This window comes from Epinephelus fuscoguttatus, linkage group LG20, assembly GCF_011397635.1.
Source record: "Epinephelus fuscoguttatus linkage group LG20, E.fuscoguttatus.final_Chr_v1".
Taxonomy (NCBI): domain Eukaryota; kingdom Metazoa; phylum Chordata; class Actinopteri; order Perciformes; family Serranidae; genus Epinephelus; species Epinephelus fuscoguttatus.
In genome coordinates this window covers 8181109-8199092 of record NC_064771.1, presented here as the reverse complement: position 1 = coordinate 8199092, position 17984 = coordinate 8181109, and the positions used below count along the sequence as shown (strand labels likewise).

Below are 17984 nucleotides of genomic sequence, written 5' to 3'. Positions count from 1 at the left end.
GCTCTCTCGCAGACTTTGTGAGCCTTTAGGCTCGTTCGAGATGAACTGCACCTTGCCTGAAAAATGAACGGGGCGAGGCAGGGGGTGGTGACAAAACCCATGGTCAAGTCTGACAGCTTCCAGCAGCCTTCAGTCTGTAAAAGGAAGTCACAGAAACACACACATCTTGTTAGATCTAATCCCAATTTACTAAAATTTAATCAGGCCCATATATCAATTTGTTCACAGTCTGCAGTTGTTGTAATTATGACAGAGTAGCCTATTAAAATACTGTACAAATGATCTGTTGTTTCTGCTCATGGTTCAGCTTGCATTTTACATAACTTACAGAGCAGACCTGTCCCCTCAAACTACATAGATAAATTGAAAATATTAATAGTCAAACACAGGAAAGAAACAGACAACAGCTTTCACTGAAGATCTGTCATATATAGTCTGGGCTTCACATCTATACAGATGTTATTTAAGGAATCTGTACATATCACTTACCACAAGTCTTTGTGTTGCTAAATACTTCAGTGATTATAACAGTCCAATAACAATAAACAATAAACTATGTATAGTTTCTGATCTGTGATATGAAGGTAATTAGTCTCCTTACTAAACAAGACCATCAGCCACACAACATGTATTCTGTTAACAGAATGAACCCTCAAATCAGACAGAAATAAAAATCTCTGATTCAACAAAAATGAAAAGTTTATCTAAAACGTCATGTTGCTGAGTCAACATCTAAACCAATCAGCTGTTAGATCAAGTGAGAGCCAAGCCTTTCCCATCGTGCCCTGGGTCTTGCAGTCGGTAGAGAGCTGCAACTGCAACTGGCTCCAAAAACTGCAGCCGCTTTGATCTGGTGAGAATACGGTTGTCCACTTGTGCATGATGTCAGAGCAAGTCGGGATGAAGTCAGACACAAACTGGCATGCATTGCGCAGCGTTCAGCATTGATTGAATCTGTACAGGCCTAGCTCAACTCAAACAAGCCTCTTTATACACACTTTTCATAAGTCCGCATTGCTGCAGACTTTGCTTTAGGGAATAACCCACAGCTCATAGTGCTGTGATGTTAAAAGACGGGGTTACCAGGGAAGGCCAAAGGTGTTAAGATAAACAGTAAACTAACAGGGAAAGAGCAACCAAGTAAAAAGAAGTTTACATCTAAGTATAAATATATAGCTCACTGGTGATTCATAGCCAGAACTGTGTGTAGTTGCGTTATTATGATTTCCAAATGTGCTTCCATCAGATGTGATCCAGCATCACTATTTTGTTCACAAACAGTGAGCAAAAGTCAAAAAAAGTAAAATAATGTCCCAAACCCACAATTGTATGGAACCTTTTGCTGTCGTCAGGGTTAAGTGATATGTGGCAAAGTGCTGTCCCATTCCTGTCTATACCATTTGGAGGCCTTGGCAACTTCGCACACTCATACACTCATTACCAAGTGACGTCAGGGTTCGGGGCTTAGGGGGGGACATTGGGATTTGGCCTCTGTCTCCCTCCTTTCAGTTGACATTAGCCCTTCCACCACACACGACACACCTCCTGTGTTGTGTGTGGTGGATGGAACAATGCATTTCTTCAGTGTTCCGTTGCTTCATTGTTAACTTCAGTTTAATATGATGTTTGTTTAAGGTATGACCTTGTGTGGACTCCCACTGTCTTTCACATTTCCCTCTGTCACATTCCTTGAGCCAGTTTGTGACACTGGCCCAAATAAAGTTTATTGCTGTAAATGCATGATATGTTTTTAATCAAGTCAGAGCTTCTCTCATGTGGATCATGACAGCTGGACAGTAAGAGAGTTTAGAGAGGAAATCAAAGAGGAGGGGACCAGAGTTCTAAAAAGTGAGAGGGACAACTCCCTCCCAACTAAGAAAATGAATTTCAACTTTTGGAAGGAGGAGGAAAAACAAGATTAGCCTAACAGCAATTATTTTTAAATTTCATTAGTGGCCACACCACATGACACCTGCTTAGCCCATCTAGTGTTCCTTGAAGCTGGCTTTCTACACTGGTCAGCAGAAACAGCCATGGATGATGAATGTAAACTTTGCATCTCAATCCAACTTTTCCCCATTAGATGTAAGGAGAAAACTCTGGGTTGCACAGGCACAGGGTTGTCTGTATTATGCATGAAACACTTGGATACATATGTATGCCCTTAAGTTGCATATGTCTTTGCTGGCGTAGTACATACATTTTTGGGTACAAGTAACTCGCAGGATTTGCCTAAAACAAAACAAAAACAACAGCAAAAAAAAAGCATCGACTTGAAGTAATCCCTCTTAATCATCATTTATGACCCACTAGAAGTGTGTGGCTGCGTATTTATCCGGCTACTGATGTATAAAGAGAAGTGGATGCAGCATTGGAGGTGGGGTCCCGTTAATTCCTATGAAAGCTGCTTAGTGGTGGCGCATGAAGACAAAAAAGTTCAACTGTCCTGGATAAAAATATCAGTATGATTGGCAATGCCTCTGCACTGTGTGGCCCATAGAGCACCCATAGTGCACTAGAGACTTCTGCTAGGCTAGCCAGCTACTTCCGGTTTAGCACTCTGCTAACTTGACTGGGGTTAAAATGATTTAGTCATGTGGCTCTTCTACCTTTTCCAAATGTGGTTGGACCATATAGATCAAGTTCTGATATTGAAATTAACCATTTAGCGGGGGTTGTGACGCTCAAAAAAACGTATCCACTGATTGACAGACGTCTCATTTGCCATGTAAGTATAGGGGAAAAGTCTTTTTGGGGAACATGATATCATGTGACAGATGTAATTCCATTGTTTAGCCACTACAGAAATTGGCCTCAAAGCTTCACACACTTCCTGGGGGCCTGGGGCCGGCAGTTCGCTCGGTTAGCTTGCTATAGCTTTGGCTCCTCCATGCAACAAATGTAATATTCCTACAACGGTAACGCTAGTTTGCGGTGTATGTACAAGCAGTGTAGGGAGGAGGGTCCTGTCTGAATGTTGTGTTTATTCTTTGTTTGCCTCTTAGGTGGCACTGACCTGCACACAAATCTGGTGGACTTCTGATGTCGGCATGGCGTTTGCCCGTCTTGAGGAGGGCTATGACAACGCCATGAAAGAGTACTACAGGAAACAGGTGTCCCAGCTTAATACCCTCATCTCCATGCTGATTGGGCAGCTTACACCTGGCGATCGACAGAAGGTCATGACGATCTGCACCATTGACGTCCATGCAAGAGACGTGGTGGCCAAGATGATCGCTCAGAAGGTGAGGAGCGGCATGGTGGAGAAATGTGACCGAGAACCTGTCCTGTATGAATTCGTATGCAGACACCATGATTGCTGCTGTATTTTTTGAGAGGCTATTACCAGTGAGTAATGCACTCAAGATATTCAAGCAAGGCATGTCATTACCATAATTAGAGGGTGGGAAAGCTCAGATTATTTCTGGCTTTATTTCAAGCCTTGGCACGCTCTATTCAACTCTGTCTTTTTTTAAGGTGGAGAACTCTCAGGCCTTTGTGTGGCTGTCCCAGCTGAGACACCGATGGGATGAAAAGGAGAGGCATTGTTTTGCCAACATTTGCGATGCTCAGTTTCTCTACTCCTACGAATACCTGGGCAACACGCCACGATTAGTCATCACTCCTCTGACGGACAGGTATGGAGGTGTCATTCCTCGTGTCTTTGTTCAGACCAAAATGCAACAAATGGCATGATTGCTTGTCAACTGAATGGGAGGTGAAGCTATTTCAGTTCATAGTATCTATTGAAACAGTGGGACCTTGATACAGACAGACAAAAGTTGACTTAAGCATGCCTCTCATTTCTAACTAGCAATGCTATAAATGACAACTGTCACTGGCAGATTTTTTTTAGAATAGCTAGCTAACTAAGCAAAGCGTAGTACCATGAATAGGTGGAAAACATGAGACTTTTCAATGTTTTCAGCTGACTGGTTTTGAAATGAGATGCCTGTATGTATGGTAATGTAAGTATGGTCTTAAATATGCATTTGATGGCTACGTATTGTGCTAAAAGACTGAGGCTAAAGCTACGCATCCCAGGCAAAAAGGACAGATAAAGAAAGACACAGCATTGTTGTAGTTCTGGTGTTATAAGTAAGATGGTAAAAATGAAAAGTCTGAATCTCCTTAGCTTACAAATTTGGTTTTATTGTATGTTCTCCCCGAGTCAGCATGGGTTTTCTGCAGGTACTCCACCTTCCTCCCACAGTCCAAAGACATGCAGGATAATTGGTGACTCTAAATTGGCCGTAGGTGTGAAAGTGATTGTGAATGGTTGTCTGTCCCTATGTGTCAGCCCTGCGATAGTCTGGTGACCTGTCCAAGGTGTACCCTGCCTCTCGTCCAATGTCACCTGTTTCACTTTTAATGTTACAAGAGAGAGTGAGGACTAACTGACTCTAGAAAACAAGTGTTAATGCTAAACTTAACTCTGATATGTAGTAGTAGCATCCTGGACTGACTTCCACACAGGGAGAAAATGCTGCTGAGTGTGTCTGCTGTGTTTGATTAATGGTTTTTACAAGGTAAAATGTTAGCTAATGTTCCTTGGCCTTGGAAGTAAAGCTGGGTTTGATTAGTGAACTAGTTAGCCAGACATGCTAACATTTGCAGCTTATGTTGGCGCACATAAACACAGATTAATGCATTCATCACACTGTTACTCTTGTGTTTAAGTTCTCGAGATGCAAGAATCTCCAAACCCATCTAATTCTGAGTCTGTCTATGTACAGCCCATGCACGCATCTTCAGCATGTAGAGTGATCCAGAATCTGAAAGGCCTGCTGTGCTTAGATACAGTTGCTACATTTGGACAGCTGTTTGGGGAAAGGGTTAAGTGAAAAATAAAAAAGTGAAACAGCAAGAATATCTAGCATTACGTCCTGTACAGGTTTATCAAATATGCCAGTTTGCATGAAGCCCACTCAAAATCCATTATAAGTACATTTTCAGAAATCCATCTGTGTTGATGAAAATTGGTCTTTTTTCCTTTAATTGAAAAACTGACAAGATGATACAGGCTTCTTGTCTAATAATAACCATCTGACGCATTCTGAGGATCTTCATTTGAATCATTATGTACACCCACCACAAGTGGAACCTTTTAGAACAACTCCGCTCAGGCACTTTGCCAACAGCTTGTTTGTTCACATGCACATGTTTCTGCAGGATTCCTGATAAAGTTTTAACTACACAGAGATGAATACCTGCCACCCCCCCCCCCCCACCCCCCCCAGCTGCACACTGCAGCATTTGACTGTGCGGTTTTCCAGACTGACCAGTATTCCCTTTGAAGCCTGAACAAAGCAGAAACAATGGGCTTTGATGGCGGATCAGCGGCCGTGTAGCAAGACTTCACCATATGGTGCATGGCCTCGCTGTGGCTCGCTGCGACTCACACAGTTTGCCACTGGCTTTCATTTCAACAATGGACCATGGACCAGGGGGTTGGGTGTCAAATCCTTTAATCCACGACTTGAGAGAACAGCTAAAAGCATGTTTGCTTCATGATATTGTTACACAACTTTCTTTGCAACAGAGCCGGCCAGAGAAGATGCTGTCAAGTGAAAACCTGACGTCACCAAACATCACAGTCACTGCGAAGAAAAGGCTTGTTTTTAGTTTGACACAATGCTTGTTGGGCCAGCTCACCCAAAACATCTCTCACTTACCTCAAGGCAAAGCAAGTTCATGGATTTTCAGAGTGCTTTGCATCAGAGATAAAAAGGCATTAAATGGGACACAAAAAGAAACATGAGGCTGTATAAAAAGACATAAAGATGATTTGAATAGAATAAAGTAAATTCAAAGACAAAAATAAGCAAAAATTGAGTAGAACAGATAAGGAGAATAAATGATGTATCTAAATAAATACCGTAAATTAACAAATAATAGCCGGGGCGTTTATTTGTTTCAATCACTTAACAGACCAGGCGTTTATTTGGGACCAGGCGGCAATTTGGGACAGGCGTTTAATTCCTTCCTCACAAAAATCTTGCTCAGAAAAACTGGGAAAATATGGTAATTTATTCAAATTCTGTTAATTAAACCAGAATGACTTTAACTTTTACATGTTTTAAGAGTAAGATTACAGTACTGTAGTTAAACTTTTTTCTTCTTTTGTCAGCACAACACTCTCACAACACTTTCAGGAAGGTAGACAATATAAGGCCAAATACTGAACAACAATGGCCAGATCCTGTCTGTAGCTATATCAGCAACTTGTTTTCTGAAACACACAGAAAAAATAACATGTACTGGTACATGAATTTAAAAGAAACATGAAAGAAGGCAACCTGAGTAAGACAACAAGAAAACTAGTTCAACAGCCTGTTGTAAGACCAAGTCCATGTCCATCCTCTCACTCATCCTCCTCATCAGCATCCACCTCCTCCTCCTCCTCCTCCTCCTTCTCCTCCTCATCATCATCCTCAACTACCAGTTCGTTTTCAAACTCTTCACCCTCATTGTCCTCCTGCTGCTCAGCTTCTCCATCATCCTCCTGCTCTCCTTGTCTGGCCTGAGCCAACGTCTCTCTCCCTGCAGCACATGGCTCTGCTTCTTTGAAGCAGTGGATCAAATGGTCATCACTGCCATTACTTGCCACTGTCAGGCCACACACCATAAAGGACAGTATTCCAAAAACATATATTAAAATAATTAAAACATTTACTGTTATAATATATATATATATATATATATATATACACACATACATATACTGTTACTCTTTCTCACACACACAAACAGACTCTCTCTCTCTCTCGCCCACACACACACACAAACAGACTCTCTCTCTTTCATTTACAAACAGAGAAACTCACACACACAATCACCTTGAAGGATTTTTTTCACCACCTCCGTGTCCAACTCCTCCCAAGCTTTAAGCACCCAGGCGACAAGTAGGCGGCGAGCTGGGGCTCTCATGTTTCCTCCAGCGGTGTAGGTTTTGTCCGCGTCACCGGCCATCCAGCTGTCATATGACTCGTGCAGACTGGCTTTGAACGGCTGATTCCAAACAACGTCAGCTGCCTGGATGTATTTTGTACATCCTCCCAGTATCACAGCCATAGTTATCTTGTAGCCCCACTTGAGTTCCTCTTTAGTGGCCTGGCTGATGTGGCATCGGTAGGAATCCCAGATGAGGAGACGAGAACCAAAGTTGAATTTCCCCACAACTTTCTGCAGCCAATCTGCAGTGAGGTCATCATTCATCCAGCCGTTTTTAGAGGATGCTATCACCACTCCACCAATACTTTGCATCGCCTTGACTTCCCTGACACCTCCTTTGAAAACCACAAAAGGTTTCAGTTTGGTCCCGTCCGCTTTTGCTGCCAGAACAACAGTCAAGTGGCTCTTCTCGTGGCCTGTAGTTTTCAAAGGGACACTGCGGGCCCCGCGTGTCTCCACAGTAGTTGACCCAACCATGTCAAACCACACCGCAGTTTCATCCATAGCCATGATGTCTCTGTCCGGTATCTTCTTTGTTTCAATCATCTGGGATGAAAATGTCACAAACTTCACCAGCTTCTCGGTGAATTCTCTGGCATCCTTTTGGGCCATAGTTGTATGTCTTCTGCAAGTGAAGTTGTTGCAGCGGAGGAAACGATTTAGCCATCCAGCACTGGCGGCAAACTCCTCATCTCTGCCGTCAGTCATGGTGGCGTACATTTGTTTCGCCATCGCCCGGATAATTTTATGGGACACTCTCCCGTGGCGTGCCCGTTTGCCAATAACCCATTCCCGCATGTTTATCTCAAGCTCCTCGGAAGCTTTCTTCCTACCTCCACCAGGCAGCCTGGCCCTTTTGCTGTCCTCCTCGGACAGACGCTGAAGCTCAGTTTTATTTTTTAGGGGCGGCTTCTCCCGAGTTTTCCTCTGCATATTTTATGACAGAAAGTTTGAATTTCACGTCGTACTTTTTAATTTTTTTTGCTGCACCAGAACCATGGCGATCATTGATGTGATATTGACAGAAAGCAAGCACAATAGCCTTCCTGAAAAAAGCGCGAAGAAGAAAAACGTGCAGTGTCAGTGGTCAATGTCTTCTTCTTTGTTTTAAAAAATAAATAGCCTAAATTAGACCTGGCGTTTATTTGGAACCGACGGTTATTTATCAAAATATACACCTGCACCCGGCGTTTAAAGGGGACCCTGCGGTTATTTGAAACCCGGCTATTATTTGGTAATTTACGGTAGCTCCAAATTTCACTTAAAGGCAGAAACATTTTGAGCCGTCATTTACAAGAACTGAGCTTTGGAACAGTAAGTAAACATCTCCCAGATGATCTGGGAGGTCTGGGCAATTCATAATATACTGTAGCAGAACAGAGATGTATTATGGCCTTAAACCATTCAGTGCTTTATAAACCAACAGTGGTATTTTTAAATCAGTTATTTGACACACATGAAGCCAGTTTATGAAAACTAACTCAAATCATGTCATTGTTTGAATTAAAAACATAAAACTCATCTAAATAGATGTTCTCTTGTCGCCGGGCGCTATCTAACGTTAGCTTGGATTTGCTTCTTTTTCGATCACACCAGATCGGATTTGGTGTTTTCCTCGCCCTCCATGGCGTGGTAATCTTTACTCGGCTCCTGTCGCTGTGGAAATAAGATTTCGAACAAAGACACACACCAGGTCTGCTCGAGCTGCTCAGGGCTGGAACATGCCCGGCTAGCTATCGATGTTCCCAGCTCATGTCAACACTGCGCTGTGTTCACTGTCAAAAGTCTCCGCAGACGGCTTGTCTGCATGTGACCCCTACCTTCCAACTGGCGAACACCTGGTTCAAAGTGGAGAGGAGATGGAGGCCACCGCGGAGGTGATACCAGCAGCTAGTGTCAGCTGGGGCTCACAGCTGGACCTGGTTCCCGTTCTCCCGCCAGAGGAGGATGTCCTGGAATTGGGCTATGGAGAAGATGAAGATGAGGCCTCGGATATCCTCATATCAGAGGATGAAGAGGACGACGACATCTTCATCACCCCAGCCCGGGCTGCGCAGCCCGGGACCTCCACCCCCTTTCGGGACGGAGATGAGAGCAGCACACCAGCATCTTCTCTCCCCAGCTCGGACATGCTCGACGTGTGTAGACGCGCTGCAGACCGACTGGCCATCCCGTAGCCTGCTGTCGTAACGGAGACCACCAGACCACTGGGGGGGAGGGGGGGTATTCGCCCTATCCTGGATCTACGGGCTCTGAACAGATATCTCAGGAAATACAAATTCAGGATGCTCATTCATGCATCCCTGTTGTGTCTAGTACGACAAGACGATTGGTTCACATCCATCGATCTGAAAGATGCGTATTTCCACATTCCAATTTATCCTCCTCACAGAAAGATTCGCTTTCCACGGGGTATGTTACGAGTACCGCGTACTCCCCTTCGGCTTGTCTCTGTAGTCGATAGTCCTACTGAGGTGGCAGGGCATCCACCTGGCCACGTACCTGGACGATTGGCTGCTGTTAGCGCAATCGGCACTTATCCGACTTGGGTTTCGTGATAAATGTGGAAAAGAGCATGCTATCTCCGGCACAGAGTGTAATCTTTCTGGGATTGTTGCTGGACTCGGTGTCTTTCACAGCTCGCCTCTCAGCGGAGAGAGTAAAGACCTTCAGGGCGTGCCTCACGCTTTTTCGTCTACGCAGATCTGTTCAATTCAGATTATGTCTTCGATTACTCGGGCTGATGGCGTCTGTCATTCTCGTAGTCCATCTTGGCCGCCTCCACATGAGGGAATTCCAGTACTGGGTGTCTTCCCTCAGGCTGGACCCTGTGTGTCATTGCGCACGGAGAGTGCCGGTCACAGTGGAGTGCGTCAGAGCGCTGCGTTCTGACCCAGGGGAGGCCCATGGGTTGTGTCCTGTCCAGGAAAGTGGTCACTACAGACGCAAGCATGTCGGACTGGGGCGGAATACACGAGGGCCGGTCTGTGTGAGGATGTTGGAGCGCTGGTCTCCAACGGTCTCACATAAATTTTCTGGAGCTCACAGCGGTGTTTCCTTCCCTAAAACACTTCCTCCTGTCTCTCGTTGGTCACCATGTCTTGATGAGGACGGACAATATGACGACAGTGGCATATATCAATCGTCAGAGGGGTTACGTTCCCTGGCCGCACGGGCTTCTTTACACGTTCCCCCAACTGGTTCTACCCCCCACTCTGTGGGGGGTAGAACCAGTGGAGGGAACGTGGTGCCAATGGTGTCACAAAGAGGGACACATTTCTTTTCAGTGTCTGGTGGGAGTGATATTGTCATTCTTGCAGGACCAGATTGACAAGCGAAAAGCCTTTTCCACAATTAAATTTGGCAGCCATTGCCGCCTGTCATGTAGGGTTTGGGGGACGAACAGCGAGCCAACACCTGCTGGTTTGCTGTTTTATGAAGGGAGCGCGCAGGCTTCTCCCTGTCTCCCTCCCTCCCTCCCTCTGGAGGGGCTGAAGCCCCCCCCATTTTAACCACTGGAGAAAGCGGACCTGAAACACCTGTCCTTCAAGACAGCGTTGTTACTGGCTCTGGCTTCGGCTAAACGGGTTAGCGACATCCATGCGCTTTTGGTGCATCCCGCATGCGCTCAGTTTGCACCGGGTGACGTAAGGATGACTCTGAAGCTAAACCCGACCTTTGTGCCCAAGGTGGTTGGTTCATGTTCCCCTATTGACCTTGTGGCTTTCGCTGCCCCGCCTGGAGAGCGGCGGTCGCGTGCACTATGTCCGGTTCGTGCGATGCGCACTTACATGGATAAGACTGGGGGTTTCAGGAGGAGTGATCAGCTGTTTGTCTCCTGGGCTAATCCTCATAAGGGAAAACCTGTTACTAAGCAACGCCTCTCCCACTGGGTGGTGGAGGTGATTGCTTGGCTTATACGAGTCAGGGTCTGCAGCTGCCGGCGGGTCTGCGAGCGCACTCTACTCGTGGCTTGGCCGCATCCTGGGCCTTATTCAGGGGAGTTTCTGTTCAGGATATTTGCGCTGTGGCGAGTTGGTCTTCGCCTCTCACTTTTGTCCATTTTTATATGCTGGACGTCTCTGCCCCGTGTGTAGCACGTGCGGTCCTAGAGTCCTAGCTGGAACAGAGCGGCTCTCCCTGTGGGTTGGTGGACGCTAGATAAGTTTGTCTGGCAATATGGGAGCTACCACATCCCATAGTAAGACATCGAAACGAATATTATGAAAGAGAACTTTAGGTTATTTACATAACCCTGGTTCTCTGAGTAATATGAGTGAGAAGTCTCACCAGACAACCCTTCTTGCTTGGGCGAGTGAGAAGAGGTGCTTATCTTGAATGAGACTGTGTCGTCCGTAGCAGCTATTTAAGGTAGGCGGCACTACCTGGTGCGGACGAACACGTTCACCAGCCAATCAGGATTGGCGTAATGAGATTAATGCTTCTGAGGTCTGCAGTGAGGCGTGCATCCCATAGTGAGACATCTCACTCATATTACTCAGAGAACCAGGGTTATGTAAATAACCTAAAGTTAAAGAAGGTTGAATGTGACATCCAGAGCAATAATACAACAGCAAATAGTGGAGTAATGGCATCCTGAGCAGATAAATGATCTGGCCTCATGTGCATGTGAGTGCCTGTTTGTGTTCCACTGGCTAGCTAATCACTGCCAATTCGCATTGAACTCATACAGTTGTTTCCATCGATAACGTTGTTGCGGAAGCATAGCGCCCGTCCTTCGGTTGCCCTGTTAGTACTCTAGCCTTTATTAGCACTGTTTGCACTCTTGGCATCGTAAGCTGCTAGCAGCTTTGTCAGCCACTTCCATGTTGAGAGCCGTGTGCAGGCAGTCTCAAGTTTGTGTTATTTTAGGTAGTTGTTATCACACTGTATGTTCAAGTGTAAATTTTTCTAATGAGTTTGGTTTCTATGAGTTATTTGACGCTATAAAGATGTGGTATAACATCATGATTGACAGTTGTGTGTGCCCGTCAGTGTGCTCGTGATCAGTGGTGCTGCAGGTGATTGGTCAGATGGCATGAACTCAATACCATGGAGATGCTACTGCACAGACTCTGGGTGTTTTTCAAAGTTAAAAGACACTTAGTGCTCCATCTCTGCTGTAAATGATTAATTTAAAAATAATGTTTTATCTAAATCACGTTAATTTTAAAATCTCATTGTGCGGCAGTGGACACATTGGAAAGTGTAAATTCTGAGGTTTCTATCAATATTTTTTTTCCACGTTTGTATGATGAAAACTCCCGGAGATATTAATCCAAATAAATGACATGTATATCTAAATCCTACCGAGCTCCGCTAGCGCACGTTTCATTGAAGAGGCCCCGTTTTCACCTCCAGCAAATTGTGTGCAAAGCATTGTGGTGATTTTATACCCGCTGAGGATACACACATGCATCCTTGGAATTTCCCTGAAAGAGGGAATTTGGAAGGATCCTTGCGTTGGAACAGTCCTTCGGTGGAGTTTGGTGATGTAGCATCCTTGAAATTCGGCCATTTGAGGATCCCTCCTTGACTTTGAGAAACACCCTCCGACTCCAAATGACGTCACCAGCACAAGATGGCAGCCGCTGTATCTGAGATATATTGGCTTAATTTTTGTAATTTTGCTAGTGTCCTTGTCACGACGGGTAGCATGAGGTGGTACCTGCAGTCCAATCAAGTTGCACAGGTAGTCCAGCTCCTCCAGGATGGCACATCCCACGTGCCGTTGCTGTGTCTCCCAGCACAGTCTCAAGAGCATGGAGGAGATACCAGGAGACCTCCATGTCATAGCCAACGGTACCCTGACTGCTGTTAGGTACCAGGATAAAATCCTCAGAGCGACTGTCAGACCTTATGCTGGTGCAGTGGGCCCTGGGGTCCTCCTGGTGCAGGACAATGCCTGGCCTCATGTGGCCAGAGTGTGCAGGCAGTTCCTGGATGACGAAGGCATTGATGCTATAACTGTCCCTCTTGTTCCCCTGACCTAAATCCAATTGAGCACCTATGGAACGTTTTATATCAGTGCATCTGACACTGCCAAGTACCACCATAGACTGTCCAGGAGCTCACTGATGTCCTGATCCAGGTCTGGAAGGAGATCTCCCAGGACACTATCCATCGACTCAGGATGATGCCCAGACATTGACACTGGTTGCCACTCCTGTCAGCCAAGAAGAAGAAACTTAGGCTACAATTTGCAAGGGCTCACCAAAATTGGACAACAGAGGATAGGAAAAACATTGCCTGGTCTGATGGGTCTCGATTTCTGCTGCGACATTCAGATGGTCCTGACTTGTATCAACGGTTCAGGCTAGTAGTGGTTATAATGGTGTGGGGGAGATTTTCTTGGCACACTCTGGGCCCCTTAGTACCAACTAAGCATTGTTTAAATGCCACAGCCTACCTGAGTATTGTTGCTTACCGTGTCCATTCCTTTATGACCACAGTGTACCCATCTTCTGATGGCTACTTTCAGCAAGATAATGTGCCAGGTCACAAAGCTCAAATCATCTCCAGCTGGATGACATGACAATGAATAAACTGTACTCCAATGGCCTCCACAGTCACCAGATCTCAATCCAGAGCATTATACACGCACACACACACACACACACACACACACACATACATATATATATATATATGTATATATATATGTATATATATGTATATATATAAAATGAGGGAGAGAGGGAGGGATGGAGGGATGGATGGAATATAACAATGACACAATGTCAAGCCATACATGTGCAGCTGCTGTGAAGATATTTATAATGAACACAGGCCTGTATGTGCTTGTTTACCACAAGCTGACTATAGTCAGTATGGTCTGTTCACCTTCTGCAGCAGCATAATTAGGCTAAAGGAATCACTCGCACTAATCTATAACAGCAGGAATGTTATCGGCACAATGTTAGCATTCGCTCAATACTTACTGCAGGATCTCCAAAGCTACACCATTATGCAAAATGTCAGGAATATTTTACCCAGCTCACACACACACACACACACACACACACACCAGCAGAGAGAGGAATGGAGGAAGAATGAGTCAGACAGACAGACTGATATATAGCTGTTTCTTTTAAAAACACTGTAATAAAACAAGTCACCCTGTCACAGCTGCCCAGTTTAGCTTCACACCCTCGTCTTCTATCTGGCTTTAGTTATTCCATGCAGGACATCCTTATCCAGCCTCCTAGACGAGCGATTGTGAGATTTTTGGCCATATTTCAGGGGAGAGCCATAAAGCCTGTTGGCGCTGGTATCCGGATGATACACTGTATACAGATGGGATCATTTGTCTTCTCTGAGCGTCTGTCTCTCGTTATGCTTTCCAATATTTTCCCCTTCCATACATCATCTATTAACCAGCAGCTCATTAAAATCATTGCTGTATTGATGTTCAAGGCAAAGCATTGTGTTTATTGCCCTGATCAATAAAGTCCTGATTGTCTCCATCAGTTCACGCCCATGATGCTGCTGCTTTTTATTGATACGAGATGGGCAGACCTGTTTGTTAGTCCTGACAGGTTCTGCAGGAGAAGCAATCACTGGTGTCGCTAATCAGCCTGCGTGATAATCAAAGCACAGGAGCAGATTATATTATCATATAATGAGGTTATGTACGATGACGGCTGAGCTGACACCAAGACATTGTCAGTGCTGGTTATAAGACTGTGTCAACTGAGAATTTGTAGTTTGCTCTGTTAACGGCTGTGTGCAGTTTTCGTAATGCTGCTGAAGAAATTCAACCTTTTTCTAGGATGCCTTTATTAAAAGTCAGTCAGGATCATTTAAAGTGGCAGCTTGATGTTGCTGGAGCCAGTTTCTAATGAATGTTTTCCTGCAATTTTAATATGACTCCTTTCTGGGAATCTTTCTCTTTAAAAAAATGGCATTCCTGACCATAAAAAAATCTGATCTTAACACAGAACTGTAGATAATTAGTCACTGATTAATTATCTAGTCATCTAATAATCTGATTAATCATCGATTGTTGTTTTTTCTCATACATAGTAGATTATGTGGTGGTATTGTAGTAGAGCAATAATTCCTAGTGGAAATACACTGTTTCTGAGGTGGAAAAACCACAATGCCAATCAGACACAATTGATCCAATGTTATTCCAGCATATTTTCATACTGCAGCAGCAGGGGAAAAATCCTTTGTATGCAGCCACTTAAGCATGTTTGTTTCAGTGTTCTTTGTTATGCTGATCTTCTCCTGTTGAATGCCACCTCATGCTTTGATTGTCTGATTGAGCCACTTGTGGAACCATCTGCATAGTTTTTGTTTACAGATTTTGCAGTTCATTTCATTGATACTTATTTGAAGCAGTACTTGCTATACAGCTGTACTTAAGCATGGTCTAAAGTAGGCGTCTTTGTGCACATGGTAGTCCAAAATGTGTCAACACCACAGGTACTCCCAGGCTAAAAAACCTTGGGTTCCTGCAGGTATTTTGTATTTTGGCCTGGAGAGAGACATTGATGTTTGTGAGAATTACCAGGAGCTCTCAGTTCCTCTTATTTCCAACATACATTTTTACTAAGAGGGGGGACAGCAAGGAGTATGCAATATCAGTATTATATCAGTTTTGTGATATGAGACAAGATCTTGTCTTTAAAGCCCTCAATGCAAAATTCAGAGGGTATAAGTTATCTGCACACAGTTTAAGCATGGAGTTGGCTGAGCTGGCGCCAGCTAACGGTGCGTATTCCATAAACAGTGCTAAACAACTGCAACAGAGCTGAGAGAGCTAATGGTGTTAACCAGGGGGGAACAGGAGGTTGGGTGCTATGTTTATAGAGCTAACAGCCATATCTTCCTGAGACCCTCTGTCCTCATATGAGGACATCACATTTTGGGTTTACTTGACTTTACACTCCATTCTACTTAACTTAGGTCTGTTCTTCATTCGTGGTCACTTTTTTGTGCCATCTAGTGGTAGTAAGAGCACAATACACTAATCTATGTAAAAACAAGATCTGCCAGCCATCTGTGCCAAGTCAGTCTGCAGCCGATCCTGACACAAAACTGGACAAGGTCCAAAACCTAGGCTGACCAAACATCCTCTTTTGCCCGTACATGTCCACTTTTCACATCCTGTCTGGGGTGTCCGGGGGGTGTTTATAAATTGATGATAATGTCCGGTTTTCCTTGTGTGTGTGTAATCCCCGAGAGGCTGCCTTATCGGCGGATCTCCAACACTCAGGAAGCAGCAGACACCGGCGGCGCAGCATTATTCTATAAGCTTCCAAGATGCCGAAGTGCAAGTGCAGCTTCACAGATGAACTGCAGAAAAAATTCCCAACTTACTGTCCTGACCCGGTCGGGATATATGGGAGGTGCACCATGTACAAAGCTGGCACATATGATTCTGTGTCTAATAAAGGTGCCGGGGAGCTCAAAGTTGGATTTTCTAATACAGAAGAGGTATTATTTAGAACATTATTTCATATTATTTATTTATTTATTTATTTATTTGTCCAGTAAGATTTGAAAAGATATCTATTATTTTGCAAGTTGATTTTTCTAATACAGAAGAGATATTGTTTCTATCATTATTTCATTCCAGAGATTTTACATTTATTTTACATTTATATTTATTTTTGTACAATTGAAACTTGTAAAAAGATGATTATTTTAGGCATAATAAAAGCAAGTTGAGTAACCTCTGAGAAGCCTATCTAAATTTCTGTCTTTGCAAGATATTATTTTGTAATATAACTAGGGATGCACTGAAATGAAAATTTGTGGCCGAAGCCAAAGCTGAATAATATTAAACGCTTGGCTGAATACCGAATATCGTTGTTTAGTTTTTCATTAGTTTTTGCAGATGAACCCCCTCCAGATTAGTGTTGTCAGGGTACCACAATTGGATCCCACTGTATGATACCAATGAAAATATCATGGTTCTGAGTAGTATCACGATACCACAGTGAAAATGAGGCAGATGTGCCTTTTGTCATTTATAAAAAGATAAATCACTTTTCTGTTATAGGCTACATCAATGATATTTCAATGGAATAAATTACTTATTGACTTATTCATACTTCAAAAACAGCATCAGTAAGTGATGAGCATAGGGGGGATCAAAATAAAATAAATAAATAAAATAAGAATCAACCAGCCACTCTCCTCCCCTTCATAAGTAAAGAACAGTCCCTAAAGTGCGGTGAGGTTTGTGTGTTTTTGCGAGTATCATTTAAGTAGGCTATCTCGTGGCCGGGGTGTGTCTGTCCTCTATTTTGGAAATCAAAATATGGTCACCCCACCAAAACCTGATCTCAATTTATGCTTTAAACATGTATTTTTGTCATCAATAATGTTTGTAGTTTGGTATGGCATCAAATGTGAACAGTTTTGACAACAGTTACAAGTTGAGATGCTCTTAATTAGGGCATACTCATTTGAAGACATTAGGACTTTATTATTGTTGCATTTGAGGACATTGGGGCTTAATTATTGTTTCGTTTGAGGACGTTGGGGCTTAATTATTGTTTAGTTTGAGGACATTGGGACTTAATTATTATTTAGTTTGAGGACGTTGGGGCTTAATTATTGTTTAATTTGAGGACGTTGGGGCTTAATTATTGTTTCGTTTGAGGACATTGGGACTTAATTATTGTTTCGTTTGAGGACGTTGGGGTTTAATTATTACTGACAGTGTTTAGTTTTTTATATTTATCAGGTCCTACTGATCCCAAATAGCTAGGGGAAACTCCACTATATCTTTACATAGCAAGTAGCAGTTTCCTGCTACATTATTGGTCTGAATGTCCCATACAGAACCTTAGTTATTAGATCCACATTACTGATGATTTATCAAAAATCTTGTAAATATTTTGTAAAAGCACCAATGTTCAATCCTACAATACCCAATAGTCGCAATATCAGTATTGAAGTATTTGGTCAAAAAAATGAGTCTCGCCATATCTCCCAACTGCACACTCGACTGTTGATTTATCATGTTGTCAGTGTTATTAAGGCATCATAAACTAAATTATCAAACTTGCATT

General features: G+C 43.7%; 1 protein-coding gene across 1 annotated transcript in view; it reads left to right on the top strand.

Moving 5' to 3' along the window:
• The window catches only part of dnah9 (dynein, axonemal, heavy chain 9), a 209517-nt gene that overhangs the window by 47915 nt on the left and 143618 nt on the right, over positions 1-17984 (top strand). The window contains exons 31-32 of the mRNA XM_049562910.1: positions 3006-3245; positions 3478-3638. Coding sequence (XP_049418867.1) covers positions 3006-3245; positions 3478-3638 — 401 coding nt within the window. The remainder of the gene's footprint in view (positions 1-3005; positions 3246-3477; positions 3639-17984) is intronic.